Source organism: Lycorma delicatula, chromosome 1 (genome assembly GCF_047948215.1).
Source record: "Lycorma delicatula isolate Av1 chromosome 1, ASM4794821v1, whole genome shotgun sequence".
Classification (NCBI taxonomy): domain Eukaryota; kingdom Metazoa; phylum Arthropoda; class Insecta; order Hemiptera; family Fulgoridae; genus Lycorma; species Lycorma delicatula.
This window is the reverse complement of record NC_134455.1, coordinates 333,294,061-333,313,853: the sequence shown is the minus strand read 5'-3', so window position 1 is coordinate 333,313,853 and position 19,793 is coordinate 333,294,061. Positions and strand designations below refer to the sequence as shown.

The 19,793-nt window shown below is 32.6% G+C and overlaps 1 protein-coding gene across 2 annotated transcripts in view; it reads right to left on the bottom strand.

Moving 5' to 3' along the window:
- The window catches only part of tkv (serine/threonine receptor kinase thickveins), a 75,410-nt gene that overhangs the window by 41,786 nt on the left and 13,831 nt on the right, over positions 1 to 19,793 (bottom strand). Inside the window, exon 1 of one of the 2 annotated variants that reach the window (XM_075382186.1) lies at positions 13,504 to 13,634. The exons of the other annotated variant lie outside the window; for it this stretch is intronic. Coding sequence (XP_075238301.1) covers positions 13,504 to 13,531 — 28 coding nt within the window. The 5' untranslated portion in view covers positions 13,532 to 13,634. Of the gene's footprint in view, positions 1 to 13,503; positions 13,635 to 19,793 lie in introns of those variants that run through there. 2 annotated transcript variants of the gene reach the window in all.

Sequence of the window (19,793 nt, the reverse complement as noted above, 5' to 3'; positions counted from 1 at the left end):
CCAGTTTAGTTTATAGGAAAGAATAAAAAAAAAAGTAATAAGGCTCCTTCACGCCTATTGTAATGGTAATCATCTTACAACAGTGCTAGCCTCCGATTCCACAACGAATTGGAACTCGGGAATGACGAACGTTAAACAACGACCGTATAAGTATCAACCACAACCTATGACGAGTTTTTTTTTTTTTGTAGGGAGGGGAGGCTGGTTATCTGCCATGTGTTGTTCCTGTTGAGTATAGTCACTATATCAGAGCAGATAATCCGTTTTTAATGAAACACGGATTTAAATTAGGTCAGATTTAAACAACTTACGCTGTACATATTTCAAAAAATACGATAAGGACGCCGCAACCTAAGTCAGAAACGGGTTTTTAAATTTTGTTTAAAATTTATTAAGGTAAAACTTATTTACATAAATGTTGAAGAGCTTTTTCTACACTATTTGCAATAACTATTTCGAAGGATTTTTAGTGTTGTTACTTCTTTAGGACTTCTATTGTGTTAACACTTTCTGCGTAGTAAATTTGGAGATATAATTACGTCGGGGTTTAATGTATAATTAAATACTGCGGTTTTGGTACATCTTCTACTATATAAAGTATTTTTCCGCGTTCAACAGTAGTTTTAAATTACGATGAATATTCGCTTACAAAAAAATTGCATCGATGTATATTGGACTTGAAAAACGAAGGTATCCAATAATTCGGTAGCCTCGATGAATATAAAGAAAATTCATCTTCGCCTAAAAAAATGGTTTAAAAGTAATGAGACATGGCTCAAAATTTTCCTTCAGAATGACTTACCTACCTTCAGTCTTAAATCTGAGCACAAACTTACTCCTAAGAATATCCGTCAATTTTAAGAAATCAATTTCGAATGATGGCAGCCCAATTTAAGTAAAAACATTTTTTTTACACGCGTAGCGTCGTTGGAATTCTGATCGCATTTCGAATAATTATCCTACATTTCAACTACAAGACACATCCACATCGAGAAAAATGAAAATTTATTATTAGAGATGCAAAACAGTAAGTTTCGAATAAATGTTACGGTTCGAGTATGTGTGCAAAAACACGAAATTGCTAGAAAGAAAAAGAAAATATTAATGAACATAAAAAAAATCTAGGAGACTGAAGATAAAATCAAATTAGCTTTTTTCTTGTCTTTTACAATCATACAGATACATTTATCGTCTTCAAACTCTGGGAAAAATGGTTAATAACGCGGAATCTTACAAAATGGACGAAGTTTTATACACACAAAAAACCTTAACCAAATAAACGTCATAAAAAAAAAATGTAAATTGAGAACACAGAACGGTAATGGTATGACTGAGAGTTCTTTTTTTCATGTATCTTCAAATCCTAACCGAGTAAATGAAGGTTTTGAACATTTACAGTAGTAATTACAGAATAATTATTATTGTAGTGTTATTTTCAAAACAATCACCTCAAAAATAATTAATCGGCATTTCAATATAAAATTGCAATTCAACATTAAAAGTTAACGTTAAAGTAAATTAAGACTTGCTTAAAAATTTACTAAATTTCTAAACAAACAAACAAGATTATCAATTTGACAATAACTCTTTATAAATTAACAAAAATAAACTGCTTAACTGGAAAATGATTTAATTGATATTAAAGTACCATTTAAAGATTTTCTATCCCGTAAATCCAGATCGCTTAAGATATCACAGCCGAAATAACTAATTACGTCAATATTAACCTAATTAATTTTTGTTAAACCATAATTTTTTTTTATATACCAACGTTTTATGAACTACACTGTTTATAATCGGAAGAAAAACAAAAAAAAATGAATCAAAATTCCGTAAAAGATTAAAAACACTGAAACTCCGTTAATCGATCAAGAGGAAAAAATATAAACATCTTAATAACAAAATATTATCCTCCTTTTGAATCAATTTTCTCATAACTAAAAAAAAAGAAATGGTACACAAGAAATAAAAAAACCAAAAAAAGAAATGGTACTCATTTAACAAATACAGTAGCCTAAAAAGTTTGGTAACTTAAAGAGTTTTATTTATATATATATATATATATTTTACTTCAACTGTGCAAGAGAAAACAAGTAATTTTTTACTAACATAGATGAATTTCTGGGAACAAAGATTTCTATTACACAAATTCAGCAAATATCTCAACAACCATCACCCTTCAGCAACCATAATCACCCTTTTTTGACATTTTACATTCTTAAAATGTTAAAAATATCACTACATTCCTAAGGTGTATTTTTAATAAAGACTGTAACAAGTACAAAAAAATAGTAAAGTTAGCGGATAAAGAGAGCACCTAACAGGGGTAGTTCGTACACATCCCTAAAGAATGAAATAACCATCGATTAACACAGCGAAATTTGAACGGTTTTTTTTAAATTAATAAAAAAGGATCACAGATGAGGGATCAGTTCAATTTTGAAATTAAGATCTTAAAATAAAAATTATGTCTCTTATATAACTGATAAAAAAAAATCCTTTCGTCACGCCGGAAGGCGGAGGTAAATTTCACCGGTGCTAAGTAGAGGATAAAAAAGATTTCCACTTTAAAGTTAAGAAAAACTTCAAATTTACTCAATACGACAACGGTTGTATGTGAAAAATATTTCACATGTTTAGCATACGACAAGCCCCATCTTCTTACAATTTCAGTAACAATTTGGTCATCCCTTGCCGTAAGGGTTGATCATATCAAAAATTGTTTCAGACAATCAGAGGACTAACGACCACTTAAATCGAATCGATACCGTGCCTAATAAGGGAAGTATGATTTTTTTGTCTTCAAAACCCAATTTTTTCCATCCCTTGGGCCAATGGTTGGCGATATCAAAAAAAATTTATTTATATAAGATTTAAGCCCTTATCCAAAGAATAGTAAGAACTTTAAACGAATTCGATATTTTATTTAATAAAAAAATTATAGCCATATTTTTTTTTTCGAAAAAGCCCCCCCCCCCCCATGGTCCGATTTTGGCCGTTAATGAACTCGACCGAGATTTTGGACAAGTTATTTTTAAAGAACAAAATTTATTTTTAAAGTGACTGGCGCAAAATTACGGCAATTATTGTGTCCACAAGAAAATAAAATATCTATACATATATAAACTTTTGAGCTGACAAAAGGTGGTTTTGGGGTCTGGGAGATGTGAAACGCGAAGATGTGTCGAAATTTTCCGGAAGTCGCATCATGGTACCCATTACAATAGGTAGCTTTCATATGAAATTATAATTCACTTTAAAAAAAAAACTTATTTCTTTTAAAAACTCACTGTTACTTACATAAAATAGGTAGTAATGTGAAATAATTTTACTTATACAACTCTCTTACATCTAAAACTTAACTAAGTAAAAATGCGTTTGCCTGGTACGATTTACGGAAACGCACAATTTAACAACCCACAAACTGATTTTTACACTCGACTTCAAATCAAAAATTTGTTAAAATGCAAAAAATCACTGCTTAACTTTATTGTAAAAAGAGTGCAAAACCGTGGTGCTAAAGGTAAACATTTGAAGTTAACTTCTCACGACAAGCATATTTATTTAACTGAAAAAAGGCAAAATTCCTTCATTATTTATAACTACAAATATTTTAGTAATATTTATAAAGCATAAATATTTTTTGGTGTAGAGGGCAAATCATAGCAACAGTAACAAATAATGTAATACATAATTAATCTTAAATTTCAATAATCTTAAATTCTAACAATTTTAATACTTTTTATTGTTAGTCCATTTTGAATACAATTTTAAGTTAGTAATAATTTACACCTTAGTAATACATAATAATTAATACAGTTCGTAAAAACAAAGCAGTGTAATTAGTTTTAAAAAAAGATTACAATAATACTAGTGATGAAACAAAATAAAATAAATTTTACTATTACTTAATTACTTACTACGACACGATTACAAACGTCAGGATAACAAGGCTTATTTTTAACGTACTTCAGATTCGTCGATCCCGTAATAATAACCATTGTTAATCAATAATTGTATAATTTTTCAGTAAAATTATTAGTTTTTCTTTTTTAAGACAAAGATAACATTGTAATCGGTGTTAAAACATCTTTTATCTTACAAAAAAAAATTGTTTACTTTGTAACATTAAATAAATTTTCAGGTTATTTAATTACACACAGGGCAGCATTTACTTCTGTAAATTTATAAATGAGATCAAACCTGCCATTATATCGTCTATTCCAATACAGTTACGACGAAAAACTGCCGATTGAATTTGTTTTTTTATTTCTATTCAATCTCTCGTTTTATGTTCTGCGTTGTTTTATTGCATGACGAACTACAAATAGCCACAGACATTTATTTTGTAAACTATTTCGGGTAGAGTTATTAATGGAAACCTAAAATACCCCATTAAATAGACAGACGAGCAATCTTTGAATTATAGTTTTTTAATAATTTAACATTATTATGAAGCGGTGACCGACTGGCAGGTAAGATCTAGTAATGTTATACAGAAATACAGAATGAGAACAGGCGCCGTTCAGCCGCCTAGTCTTCCTGGAGCTCATAAACTTGCTAACTCACAGAAGCTGCTGTCGCCTCAGGTATAAAAAATACTAACGCGCGCTCACACGCAAAACTGGATTTAGAAGCTATTAATTCTCACAGACTTAAATCTAATACACATCAATATTTATCGGTCTAAAGTCGATTTTCGAAATAATCGTTCAAACGTTCGTAAATAAATAAATATATAAAACATCAACTAATCACGTGGAAGTGAGGTACATAGCACAACGTTAACGCAAAAAAGCCTTTCAAAAACTAATGTTTAAGGTAGTAAAAATACTTTTTAATAGAGGATCCAAAGCACTATTAGTAAAAATAAAAATTATCAACAGAACGATAGCCAAGGATAAAATGCTGAATTTTAGGAAGAAAAAACGAAAATAAATATTAAACATACAATAATTAATATAAAATCTTTTTCACTTTACAATTAATTAAAAAAAAAATAACAAGATTTTCACCTTAGAGCATGACAAGCGCTTCTCTGCTCAGTACCGACTAGCAACAAGATTTTGCGATAAGTATTTGAGATTTTCTTATAGTTATTAAATACTCTTATCACTTAAAAAGACAAAAAAGTAAGCTATAGATTACAAGCAAAGAAGAAAAGCTTTTCAAATGTGGCACGTAGCATACAGGTTTCTAGGTTCTAGGTTTCACAAGTAAACCCACCGGGTTGGTCTAGTGGTGAAAGCGTCTTCCCAAATCAGCTGATTTGGAAGTCAAGAGTTCCAGCGTTCAAGTCCTAGTAAAGCCAGTTATTTTTACGCGGACTTGAATACTAGATCGTGGATATCGGTGTTCTTTGGTGGTTGGGTTTTCAATTAACCACGCATCTCAGAAATGGTCGAACTGAGAATGTACAAGACTACACTTCATTTACACTCATACATATCATCCTCATTCATCCTCTGAAGTATTACCTAAACTGTAGTTACCGGAGGCTAAACCGGAAAAAGAAAAGAAAAAAGAAATGGTTTCACAAGTAATCTTGTCGTAATCTGTGTTTGTCACAAAAAAAGTCAACAGAATTATTTTTTTATGCGATGATCAGCAAATAAAATTACCGACTACGAAGAACATTGCGCGATTTTACGAAGGAACAAATAATTAATCGGAGGTTTTATAAGAAATACATAGATTTTAAGAAATTTCATTATTCACCAATTTATATTTAAAAACTATTCTCCAATTTATTGGTTTGCGATTCAAGGTAGGACACGGCGGTTAAGAACTCAACTTTAAACCTCAACTACATACAAAGATCAGCCGTTCTAGCCTAAATAGCGTTAGAACAAGAACTGGTAGGTCCGAAGTTATAAGATAGAGATCGGTTCCTTTTCCTTACAAGCGAAATTAGAAACTGATAATTGAATTATGACTGCTCTGTAATATACTGTACTAAATCGATGAGCGATTAAGACAGATCCATAATTTGAGGGATTAGAAAAAATTTCGTATCCTTGAATTTTTACTTCCGTGTACGAAGTAAAGGACCATCCCTGAATCCATTTTGACTAGTTTCCGCGTGACGTCTGTACGTACGTCAGTATCTCGCTTAACTCCAAAATGATTAGTCATAGAATATTGAAATTTTGGATTTAGGACTGTTGTAACATCTAGTTGCGCACCACCCCTTTTGATTGGAATCAACTGGACCAAAAGTATCCAAATAAGCTCAAAACACCTACCATGCTGAGTCTGGATTCAGTTTAGCGTTGATCATGGCTTACGTGGCAAAGCAAAACCCGGCGGCCTTTGAGTAATACATGGGATTTGGTTATGCTGCTTTATGGTCCATTCTCGACGCCAGGCGTCAGTTAGGTCAAATCCGTCCTCTGTGGCAGCAATTGCTGTTTTGATAGGTGGCTTTCTAGACCGAAGGCGACCACGATTGGCATCCTCAATGTCCTCATGTATTGGCAGGTTTCGATTGTCCATAATCTTCTTGTACTCTCTTACAAGAGCGTTCATACGGCGCAGTATGGGAGTGGTATGTGGCTCAACACCGGGAACCATTCCACGAGAGTAGACCTGATAACCCCGGCAATCATTCTCAAAGTGTCATTAAGTTGAGCATCAATTCTACGAACATACGGGCTCTGTTAAGCCACACGCGCACAATATTCAGCAACCGAGAAGACCAGGCTCAAGCCGATGTGCGCAAAGTGGAAGCCGATGCTCCCCACGTCGTTCCACAGAGCTTATGTATGATGTTGTTTCTCGCTCTTAATTTCCTTGCAGCTTTCGTTAGGTGCTCCTAAAATGAAAGCGTTCTATCAAGTGTCCCGACTAGGTATTTCGGTGTCTTATTGTGAAAGAGCCACGTATTCTCAATTAGAATTTTAAGCTCCCTATTAGCAAACTTGTTACTCAGATGGAAGCATGTTAACTCTGCTTTACTAGCATTCGGTTGGAGGCGCCATCTCCGGAAGTACCTCCCCGTTTCTCCAAGTCAGCCATCAGGACCTCCTCCGACTCTTCAAATGATCTACATTTTATTGTTAGCACCCAGTCATCGGCATAGCCATGCTTTTTAGATCTTGTCTCTGGCATGTCCGCAACATAGACTATGAAAAGGAGAGGCGCAAGTACCGACTCTTGTGGCAGGCTATTCTTGAGTTTCCTCGGTGAGCTTATATCGGATCCCATGATAACTTGGAACATTCTGTCGTTCAACATGTTATTAAGGAGGCGAGCTGTTATTTGCATGGAATTACACGGAGGACCTTACAAATCATGCCTTCCAGATTTATCCAGATCCCTAGAAAAATTTTCCCAATTAGCCTTTCTGAAATTCCATCTAGGGCGGGGTACAGAGGTCACGAGAGAAATTCGGCTACCTGCCTCTACAATAACTTGACGGTGCTGGCTGTGGGGAAAGTCGCAGAGAACTTTTCGGGAGACTAGCAGCGGCCGACCTTTGCTGTCAGTTGAGGTGAAACATAGATCCGAGTTATACTCCCACCTCCAAGCCGCTAATTTAAAAGTAAATCGGTCTTTAGCATCAAAGACAAGACTAAGATTCTCATCCTCAGCCCATTTTACCAGAGCCTCACCGTTCGCATCACAATCCTTATATTTCCATTGTTCATGGTGGCTAATCACCCAAGTAGACCGCAGGATGAGGTTGTATTTGGATTACCGACGTTGGCCATGATACAGCTGGTGGTTTATAGATATTGGACACTGTTATACTTCCGATTTTAACTACAACATTATGAATTCCATTGTCCGTGGAGGTGAAAATGAGAGTGCCGTTTTCTATATCGCGCCTAACGTAAGTAGCGACGCTGTAGGCATCATGGTATTTGGCACCAAGTAATTCATATCCAGGTATTTTGCCTCTTCTCCGCAATTGTTCCTCAGTGTTACAACGTGTTTCCTGGATTGCAACCAGATCAATATTGTCGTTCCTCAGTAGTTTCGATAAATACTCTTAGAATAGCTTATGCTTTCCATATTTATGTGGCAAATTCGGACTGAAGGTCCAAGATTTCTTGTTGGCAAGTCCTGAAAAGGACTGTTGGGTATATCTAGCGATATGGCCTGCAGTTCGTAACACTGTATGCTTGTGTCTGCGTGATGAGGAGAACCTATCTTCTTGATTTGTCTGACTGCCAGTATCTGGCTAATATTATTTTCAGATTATTCAGCATGTCGTGTTTTTACACACTTCCTTCCCAGTATTTCACCATTATCCTAGGCTCCTATTGAAGTCAATTCACGTGTAGTAGTCTAACCGCCAAAACGTATCTATAAAATTTTAATATTTTCTTAAATCGACACTATAAAAAAATAAATTAGTCGGCGTCAGGCAGTTTGGATTTTCGTTGCGACGATCCTATAATAAATTATCGGAAAGAACCAGAAAAAAGTTACAATACAAAGATGAGTTTTACGTTCAAGTCGTTACGATAAACATCCCCAAGCTCAAAATTTTTTTGCCGGCCTCCGTGGAGCGAGTGGTAGCGTCTCGGCCTTTCATCCGGAGGTCCCAGGTTGGAATCCCGGTTAGGCATGGCATTTTCACACACGCTACAAATCATTCATCTTATCCTCTGAAGCAATGCCTAACGGTGGTCCCGGAGGTTAAACAAAAAAGAAAGCTCAAAATATAACTCGCCTATTTTTTTATTCTCTTTTTTTGACATCTCGCACAATAAAAATGTCAAATAAAAAAAAAAATAAATAAACACATTACAAGTTTCGAAAAATTAACCGATGGTAACGCTGCTATCGGCGTTTATTTTAGAAACAAACAAAATAACTGACGAAAACAGATTTAAACCGATAAGCCGCTGATGTAATATACCTCACTTCTAAATGAAAATAAAATATATTATAAAATCAATTATAAACTGGAAAAGAAAAACAATCGAATTTCCTATTTGGAATTTTCTCCCAAAAGGGAGTTTTATTATAATCTGACATTTATTATATAAAAATTTATAGTCGCAAATATAACCGGTCAGGCAAAAAAAGTCGTGTACGTTATAACGGTGCGAAATAAAACGTAAGAGAAAAAGGCAAGCAGAAAATTCACGTTCACACGTAATTAATGCAGAATTTTGTTTACATATAAGGAATACAATAAACTTTCTAGGAATAAGCAAGAAACTTGACTTGAACTTGTTCGAGCACAAAGGCCGACTAGTTGATTATCCGTTCGTTTTAACAACTGTTTATGCCGTGTTCACTACAGCGATTGAAAATTCGTGCCGCATAACGATATCTGAGAATAAACTTGAAAACAATAGTAACGTGCATAACTGGCAAACCAGGCGACGTTGCGATTTCTAAATAAATTTTACCAATCCGATTTAAAAAGAGATTCACTCACAGAGAGGATAAACGAATTAGAATTTCAATTAGCGCTTCAATAAAATTTCGTCAGAAGATATCGTTCTCCCATTCGTAAACCGTGATTGTATTTATCTGTATATTATTTAAATAATTAAAAAGGGCAATTTTGAAAACAAAATATTTCCGATGAAACTGAATGAGCTTTGAAAAATCTGTATTCTTTTGAAATACAACACACTCGGGCCATTGCTGCGACGTAGATACGCCTCTCCGGATGTAAATTTTATACAAATAATAAATTTTATTAAGTTTAACTTTCGAAAACAACTCGCTCTCAAAAATGGTAAACGGCAAAGGATACTAAAGCAGTAAAGAGCTGCAGTATACTGTGAACAGCAAACGTTACACGTTTGTTAATAACGTTATTACGTTATAGTACCGTTATTAAACAACGTACATTAAAGAACATACCTTCCACACGCTTAATCATCTCGTTTACTGTAGACCTTGCAGCCTACGTAACACATTGTATTCAATCTTTCTAACAGAATACAATTTACAATACTAGCAAAAAGGCGGAGTTAAATTCATACTTAAGTTACATTTTAAGCTTCCCACACAATTTAAAAAAATATATAAAAATAATAAGATGGTAAATTTTAACGGGCTTGAGGCTGGAGTAGTAAAAACGAGCGACGTTCGCTGCAAGTTGGGATTTTTTGAATTTTATTGAATCTACCAAATTCAAAATAAACATTATTTTCTATAAAAACAATGGACGGTTATAATCGTCCATTAATAATAGCAATAATAATTTTGAACACGGGCTTGCGTAAATACAAACACACATAATTTGTAACTCGGTTAGGTCTATTGTTTTATAAAACTCGGGCTTCTAATCTTCTTACAGTACTTAATATTAAACAACTTAATGGATTTCGGGTATCGAAATACCTTACAGAAACGAGATTAAATTAGATAAAATAAAAGTATTTACTCGAATATCTACTAGAATCCAGTGCACATTTTTTCTTCAATTAATTAACGCGATAAAATATAAAAAAATTGTAAACAAAATAAAGAAAGAATCGGCTGTAATATCGATTAACAAACGGATGAAAAATAAAGCGTTCTTCTGAACACAACTGATGCTTTATGAAATTCGTCCTCCATTTTGCATTATTGTTTTGACCATATTACAACAGAGAACGGTCGGCGATCATATAAATGTATCGGGTGTACAAAAAAGAATTTCAAGGTTTTAATATTTCTTGAAAGAGGTGTAAATAAAATATCGATTTAATTCTAGAATCAAACAGCAAAAAGAGTTTCATTCGCGCGCGTAACTGTAGTATGATTTCCTATCATTTCGCTTGATAGCCCCGCTCGCAAGACGGTGACTCCTGAAGAGAGAGCCTGCTGTGTTTTGTAGTTTGCTAAACGTGAATACTTAGTTACAGTTCAATGAGTGTTCCGTAGGAACTTTAATCGTGATCTTCCAAGCGATTACAAATTTTGTCGATGGCATAATCGGTTTGAAACCAACGGATGTTTCTGTATAAAAGGAAGAGTACGGACGACCGAGGACGTCTGAAGAAAACGTTGAACATGTCAAGACTTCTTTACTGCGTTGTTTTAAAAAATTTGTTAGGAAGGCCGGCCGCGAACAATCGGTCGGCGATGACTGTGTGGAATATTTAAAGGAAACGTTAACATATGCATACGTATCGTTGAAATCGGTAGGTAGGCTTTAAAGCTTACAGACTACGCTGTGCGTGCGACTTCGCAATCGAAATGTTGCGACATAAAGATAATGACTTTCTCAATCGTATAGTATTTAGTGACGAGTCGAAATTTTATCTTATTAAACAAGCTAACACACTTGTCCGTATCCGGGCCTACGAACTCTTACATTGTGGAAGGAACTCCCCAAGATTAAATGTTTTTTGTGAGACGACAAGTTTACCGAATTTTACCTCCGGAAGGCGGAGGTAGATTTCACCGGTGCTAAGTAGGGGATACAACAGATTTCCACTTTAAAGTTAAGAAAATCTTCAAATTTACTCAATACAACGGTTGTATGTAAAAAAAGTTTCACATATTTAGCATACAAGCCCCATCTCACAATTCCAGCAACATTTTGGTCATCCCTTGCCTTAAGGGTTGGTCATATCAAAAATTGTTTCAGACAGTCGTTTTAGGAAATGTTTAGAAGACTAATGACTACTTTAAACAGATTCGATACTGTGTCTATTAAGGGAAGTATGATTTTTTTTTTGTCTTCAAAACCCAATTTTTTCCATCCCCTGGGCCAATGGTTGGCGTGGAAATTAAATTAGCCGCACGTTATGCAGCGACTATGTCTTTGATCAGGAAGTTTCCCGTTCGAATATCAATAAAAAATTTTTTATCAAGAATTAAAAAATGCATCCCGGTAACATCACGATCTATAACTGTAATCGAGTGAGCTACTCGAACGAACGAACAAAAAAACTAGTATACAGTGCAAATTAAAACGGCGGTGTAAATTGTATATTACAGATCAGGAAATTTATAAAATTAACATTCAAATTCAGTAGGAAGTTAACCGTTTAACAATTGTTAATTAAGAGGTAGATTGTACGAAAACTTATCTAATAATTTATTTACTTATTAATTTGAAGGTGCTAAATATTTCCATTATTTATAACACAAGACCGACAATAAACTAAACTGCAATTAGAAATAATTAAAGTTAGTATTGTATTAATTAATAAAATTAGTACTAGTCTGCAGTTAAAATTGGGCTTTGAAATTAATTAACTTTTGTCATACTCAATTTAAGTTATTAAATATTTTTCTAACGATTTTTTCATCTACTTAAACAAATGACTTCATACCGCAGATTTAAGATTATTACTATCGTTTAAAAAAAAAAAAGAATCGGTTTTACAATACAGTTTTTATCAATTTTGTTCACACGCACGATTTTTGAAAATTTAATTTTTTATCTACCTTATTTACAAAATTAACTTCTGTGTTTTGAGAAAACATGAAACGCGCTTGTATAACTTACTTTTTTGAAAACAAACAACAAATAATAATCATTTGTAAAGAGATTCCACACCGATATAAAATCAGGTTTCTTTTTCTTTATATTTAATGGCAAGTAGAACCATTTAATGTTAAAAAATTAAATAACGTAGATTCCATCATTCATTCCGTTTAATCAAATTTTTCTTCTAATCCAAACGCACGTACAGAAAGAAAATTGTCCAAGAGCTAACGCCCTAAATTTCTGTAGACTTCTGTAACATCGGAATGGAAGAACAAAACCGCATAATGGCAATCTGTGTATTTTTAAATAGTTAAAGAATGTGCTACTTAAAAGAATTGTGTACAAGGTAGATCTTTATATGAACGCATTCGTTTTTTAACGTGTTACGCGTAGATATTAAGATTAATTTCAGAAAATACATCAGGTAGTTTCTGCCGAAATGTTTTGATACTACTCTGGGTGTAAATAAAGATTACATATTAATGTCAACAGGAAAAACAGTTTTTGAGGAAAACGCAGGCTTTTTTTAACGCCATTTTTCCGTATTATCTTATAAAAAGTGATTCGGAACGCAAAATGAGTTTAAAAGAATACTAGAGAGGGAAGAAGCTAGAAGTCGTATTGAAACTAAACCTTTCAACAAAAGTGATTTTTTCTCAATCCGCATCATTGTAATCCACTACGAGATATCTTAGTTCTAGCTCTGTTTTGGCAAAATATTGAAGCTGAAGTTAATACTCGACTACTCAAAAATGTTAATGTTAATTAAATGTTGAATTGTGCAGCATTAATGGAATATGTCATTTAACGCCCCTTAATTTACCTAGTCTCCAAAACTTTTCCCACTGTAACATGTCCCAGACTGAAATAACAGAACGTAAAGACTGCGCCTTTTTAGCGCCACCCTTATATACAGAATAATATTAACAGTTACTGCAATCCTTTGTTTACATTCAAAAATTTCACTAGGGAGAACAATTTCGTTATAAAGAATGTAATTAACATCACAAATATTTAACAAAATAAGCAATACTAAGAAAAAAACTGCTTTAAGATAGTGAATTTAAAAGCAATTTAAAACTAATTATTTCTAGATTTACACTTACTTGCAAAATACATAGCCAGATAAAACATTCGGTACGGTCAGAACTAAACAACACACTGACAATTAGTCGGTTACGTTTAAATAACCGCTAATTCAGCGAATTGAGCATTTAAAAAAACAGGCTGCCGTTGTAGTGTTAGTTGCTGATCACTGTATGACCATAATAAGGTGTAGTATAATATAGTAAGCTTGCACGTAGAGAGCGACTATCTCTCTCTTTCTCACTCTCTCTCTTTGTAAACTTCCGAAGCAACGCCATGTACGAACAACTCTTTATAACAAATCGTTGTATTCTAGGAAGAAGTACAAGACCGTGGGAACACGAGGTTCTTTCCGTAAAAGATGTCGGTTCAATCCCGGCCACAATTTATCTGTATCACCAGTGTCATTCTCCTTTAAAAACGACAATAACGCGTGTCATATTGTTCTGGCTAAATACGTGAAGAATTTCGACGATATCTGCATTCGTATCGAGTAACAAAATGTAATGAAGTTACAGAATAAACGTGGACCGGATTAAAAAAATCACTCGGTTAAAAAAAATATATATATATTAAATAAAAAGAAATAATTATCTTTTTTCTGCAAATAATAAATAAAAATATAATCCATCCGATGAAAACGAATTTCAACGTTCCCCTAAAGTTTTCTTAATAATTTCACGTTAATAGTTACAAAATCTTGAAGGCTAATTATATTACAATATTATTATGTTCAAACTGTTTTTACATCTGATAAAAGAGTACATCAAATGAACGAACAACAATATTGGATTAAGTAATTGCTTTTAGAGTAATTTTTAATTAGAATTATCAGGAAACTCACAGTAAGATGCTCAGTGTCGTAACTAAAACTCTAATCCAAACTTAATTACACATATTTTTGAAAACAAGCAGACTTAAAGGGTAAAAGAAATTGTTTTACGACCGGCGATAGTAAGTAATAAAACTTAGAACAAAAAGGTTTTTAGTTCGTAAAGTAGGCCTGATCGTAGACCGAGGAATGAAAATAGACTATGTACAAGTAGATTCCACGATACACCGAAAAAAAGAACACCTAAGAACAAATTAAACGGCCAGTTCCCATAAATACGGCAGAACAAAATCATATTTTCCATTACAAACTCCTCCAGCATTTAATACATTTTAAGAAAGAAAATTAATTCAGCCGATTAAAAGGAACGTACAACAGACCCATCAGAATTAAACCAAGACCGACTATGCAAATAAAAGCGCAGTTTTCTTTATTATCATTATTACTTTAAAGATAAACCGTTAAGTTTTAATAAATCATCCGCTTTAATATAATCTTTTAAATCTCATATTTTAGTTTTATTATTTGTTTTTGTTTTTTAATTTTTTATTCGTATTTTTAAATCTTCGATCGGCTAATATATAAAATCCAAAAATATATATTAGCTCAACGAAGACCCAAAAATTACATAAAAATTAAAATACAAGATCTTTCTAAAATAAACATTCCCAAACTAATCGGAGTCGCACTATTCTACCCGTGCGGGAGGTCGATCGTTCGAAACTCTGCCGAACCGGTTATATTTCAAAGTAAATGTTCTTTTATTCAGTTTCTGCCAACCGAACCGCTGTCTGACTGTAACTGACATATTTTTTCCTGTTACCCACGGATGTGACGAGGTAAAGGTACACTAACGAGCTGCTTGAGGAAATCAAGAAAGTACTAAAGCTGAAATATCTATAATAAAAAATATAATCTAGTCTTTCCGAGTGAAATCGCTATTATTTGAAAACCGGCCTGATAACAAAACATCCGTTGTTCGAAACATGTCGAAATCGGGTGAGGACATTGAAAAAAATTAGTTATTAAAGCCGTTAAACGGCAAAACATTAAATGCGTCCCTCAATATGTCAATTTGCTGGATACAGATGATACCAGTATAAAAGACGTTAAAAATGTTTACTATCGAGCGATCCATCGTTGATTTAGCAACCTTATGAAAACTCTTGGGGCGGAGTAAAAGATCGTTTACTGGATCGGTACAATTCGCTAGTTTTGCTGGTCCGTCGACAATTTAAGTAAACGTTATTCAAGTAGGATAAGAGAAACGTAAATTTAAAGAATGGATTCACAAAAAAGGAAGGAAAGACCTATGTAAATAAAAAAAATAAGATAAGTGTAACTCAAAAGAAAACATTTCTACAAAATTTAAAAAACGTTTAAATTTTAATTTTCACGAATAAGGAACCACTTCTTTCAATCCTTTGAATAACACCTGATAAAGATGATTTTAAAAAATTACTTAGTGTTCTAGAAGCACCTCCGCTACCGGTCTGACGAATACCGCAATTACAGTAAATATAATTAAGGTTGCAAGAGTTAAAAACCCGTAAAGTTTTTCTTCATTTTGTTATTTCAGAATCGATATTCAATTCAGTCTTTCATAGACGCGCGATTTCCAAAGTTATAGAATTCATAATTCATCTACAAAAAATACGATTTTGTATTCATTCCAGAAATCTTACGCGTGTAGATAATTACTGCATCGGTTATTTCATCATTTCTAAAAAACGTTTATCCCAAAATTCCTCCTTCCCCAAAAGTGGAAACAGCTATAATTTATTTAACGCAAATTTTTAACAGAAATTTTTTTGTCTTTATAGACACAGTCGTAATGCAAATGGCCTCCAAAAAATACTTTTGGAGCAATATTGGATGTGGGGGAGCCGATCAAAGTTTAAAAATATCGATATTTTAAAATGTTTTTATACCTTGTTTTGGTTTATTTAATGCATCATTATTTTTTCACTATATAAGAAGAATAAATAACCGATGCCAAGAAAAAATTATAACTTTGTTCTCAGATTTTTTTTGTTTACGAGATCCCAATGGGACAGTCTTAAAAGGAACACTCTGTATAGTATACAAGAAAAAATGCGCTTGAAAAGTAATTTTAAACTTTCAATTTATATTAAAATTAATATCGCAAGGTATTAAATTAATTTATCTTTTAAACGTAAAATTTGGAGAAACGATTTTCCTTTTAAAAGAAATAATTACTAAATTTTTGTTATAGTAAATTAATATTTGTTTTGTCATTTACATATATAATTCACCGGTGATATTACAGAAATTAACATAAACAAAAAAAAATAACGATTCTCTGGAGATCTTTAAAATTTTTGAATTCCGAGGAATAAGCGTCAATGAATGATGAACATCGTAGGGTTTAAAAACGACAAAGCTGATGAGAGTGGTCGGCCGTGAAAATGTTTTGTGTGGGACAGCTGTTACGGTACAGCTAACGATGCGATTCTGCTCAGTTCTTTGTACCTCACGAAAACTTCCTACTCGGTCGGCACTAAACGACCTGCCTGGCCTGAGCTCTGCGCGTTTGTAATCCTGTAACCTCCCCCTCCTTCAAACCTCCTACCTGCCACGACGACAGACAGACGCGCCTAGCCGGTAAAAAACTTCACGCTACACTATTTTATTCCACGCCTCGGTCCTTTTTTCACTCATTCTAACAACCCGGTCCTTTGAATTCTGTTTCATTATAATCTCACGTACAAGATCTTACGGTACAGTCTTATCGTATTAAAATGAACCTCAATTCATCGCTTACCATTTACGATTTTTTTTTTATTTTAGTTATTTCCTTCTTTAAATCGATGAGAATTTTTGCCATTTTAAACAAAATTTTGTTTATTTACCCGTTTAAATAGTAAAATTTGGTTAATAATATTTTGTTAAAACGTTAATTAAAAAATTGATAATTTTAAAATGCGCCACTTTTTATGTATATATGTAAGTATTTTTATATCTATACATATTTTTTTTTTTTTTGAAAATACGATTATATTATTTTGTAAATATTTCTTCCCTTATTATTTTATTGGATATATTCTTTAATTACAACAAATTTAAAGATTTTCTGGTTTGGGAATATGAGTTACGATACACTTGGAGTTATTTTACGTGGTTATAAGTAATTTTATCATATCGTTTGGGAACAACAGTACAACGAATTACAGGTACCCGTACATAATTACGGCTTCAAACGATTTTCCCGCTCTTTTCGCTTCAAAAAATACGTTCTTCGATTTTCGCTGTTTATTACCGTCGTTTGGCGACAGTCTGTTTTGTGTTTGAGATTTCTTACCCTGCGATAACTATGTACGTTTTAATGTCTTTCAGCTTCTAATGCATTCTGCACGTTAATTAATTTTTTTAATGAAACTGCTTCTTCACCTAAAAAATTTTAGTTTGTTCGTTCGCGTAAAGAAGAATTCGATTTAAATAAAGCGTACTGATCTGTTTTATTTCAAATCGGTTGTTGAAAGATGTTGTAAAACGTACTTTTAGAAATCTTCAATTATGATTTAAAAGCTGCTGTAATATCAAAAAGGGAATTTAACGGAATAACCCGTTCCTATATAACGTAAGTTAAAATTAACTTTAATCTTAACAGCTTTAAGAATACGGAATTTTTATTTCTGTACTTTTTTACCTTTCGTTTACAAATCTTTTAACCTCGAATATTATAACTAGAAATAATCTTGCGTTTTTTTTACTTTTTTACTTTTAATTCGGGGAATTAAGAAATGTATTTCAGTCTTTTACGGGAATGAACCGAAAGCATATCGTTTGACGCAGAGTCTTTTTTTTGCAGTAGCAAAACTTAACCGGTATAATTTAATTTTTATTAAAAAATTGGTTTTAAAGATTTTTTAAATGTGAAAACGTTCACATTTTCTTTTATTTATCTATTTATTTAATTTTGCTAACATCTGCTTTTGAATCATCTGAATTGTTATCGTATATATTCTTCATAGTTTATTTGCATGCTTTTACGCTATACGGACAGTGAATAAGAAAACTGAACTTTCCACACAGAATAAAGAAAACTAAACGATACTAACTACAAATTGTTAAAATTAACTCTAGTACGGTGAAAATATACATTGAATTCGGAAATAAGAGGCCATCAGAGTTTTTTTGTTGGACACGTGTACTTTTACTTTTTACTCTCATAATAAGCTTTTATACAAGTATAAGTCGACCTACAAAATTTTTTGAGATAAAAAAGGAAAGGGAATTGAATGAGTTTTGTCAACCATTTTCATATTCTTTCTTTACTGCCTCTTTTAAAGCGACCAACACTTATGGACACGTGAAAGAAATCATTTCTTAAATGTATTTTTTCAGGATAACCCCGTTATTAGAGTTAAAAAATACATTAATATAATTCATTTTTTTTAAATTAAATTAAGTGAATATGTGCGCTTGATTTTTAATTTTTTATTACATAAGACAAAAAATGAATTTTTTGGAGGGGGGAAAAAATCACAATTTTTTATTAAAATACCTAATACATATTCGATAAATATTTATTTACAAAACTACGTTTCATTCATGTTAATTCAAGAGATCATACCAGCAGTGGGGCGTGTTTGGTAAATAGTAGTTTGTCTAAAATATTTAGCTCTTTATGTCCGGTCCGAAGAAAAATGTTGCATGTTAAGCTAGTAAATTTAAACTAATGTACAGTAATTAAATTATACCTAAATATTATACTTTTGTAATGGCATTTCATACTAATCTATGAAAAATGAATTATAGCGACCGCAAAAAATAAGTTAATGTTAATTTCATAAGAACATACAACAAACGTTAAGACCAAGAAGAAATCATTCAGTTTAGGTTTCTAAATTTTAATATATATAACTGAAATATCATCCACTTGCCATTTTTTCCGAAAATAAGAAATTACGTTGATTTACGTAAGCTCAAAAAATAATGATTTTTCAGACAAAAACTGATAAATAACAAAATAAAAGCCTATTACATTTTCTTTAATTTCGGCTTTACATGAAATTAATCTTGAATCGTCACAAAATTTACTTTCTATTATACAAAAAGCGAAGTAATTTTGAAGCTTAAATTCGTAAAGTACATTACAACAATTTTATTTTAACAAAATCGACAACATCAGAAATTATTTTATCATATTATTTCAACAATAATTATTAATCTTTGTAAATTACAAAAAAAAAGAACAAAATGCGTACAATATATTATAAAACTGTGTTCCATAGCAGACCGTCTGGTCGTAGAAACAGCTTCAAAATTCAGATGTTAAATGTTCGAAAACTGAAAGATAAAAAGGATGTAATAATAAAAAATGAATAGTACTGTTCAAATATACCTCCCTAAAAGTTCTAGAGAATCTAGGAAATTCTTTTAAGGTCCGAGATTCGGCGAGAGGAAAAACCCGATATTCACCTCCTCGTGGTAGAGAGGGGGCAACGATTGTAT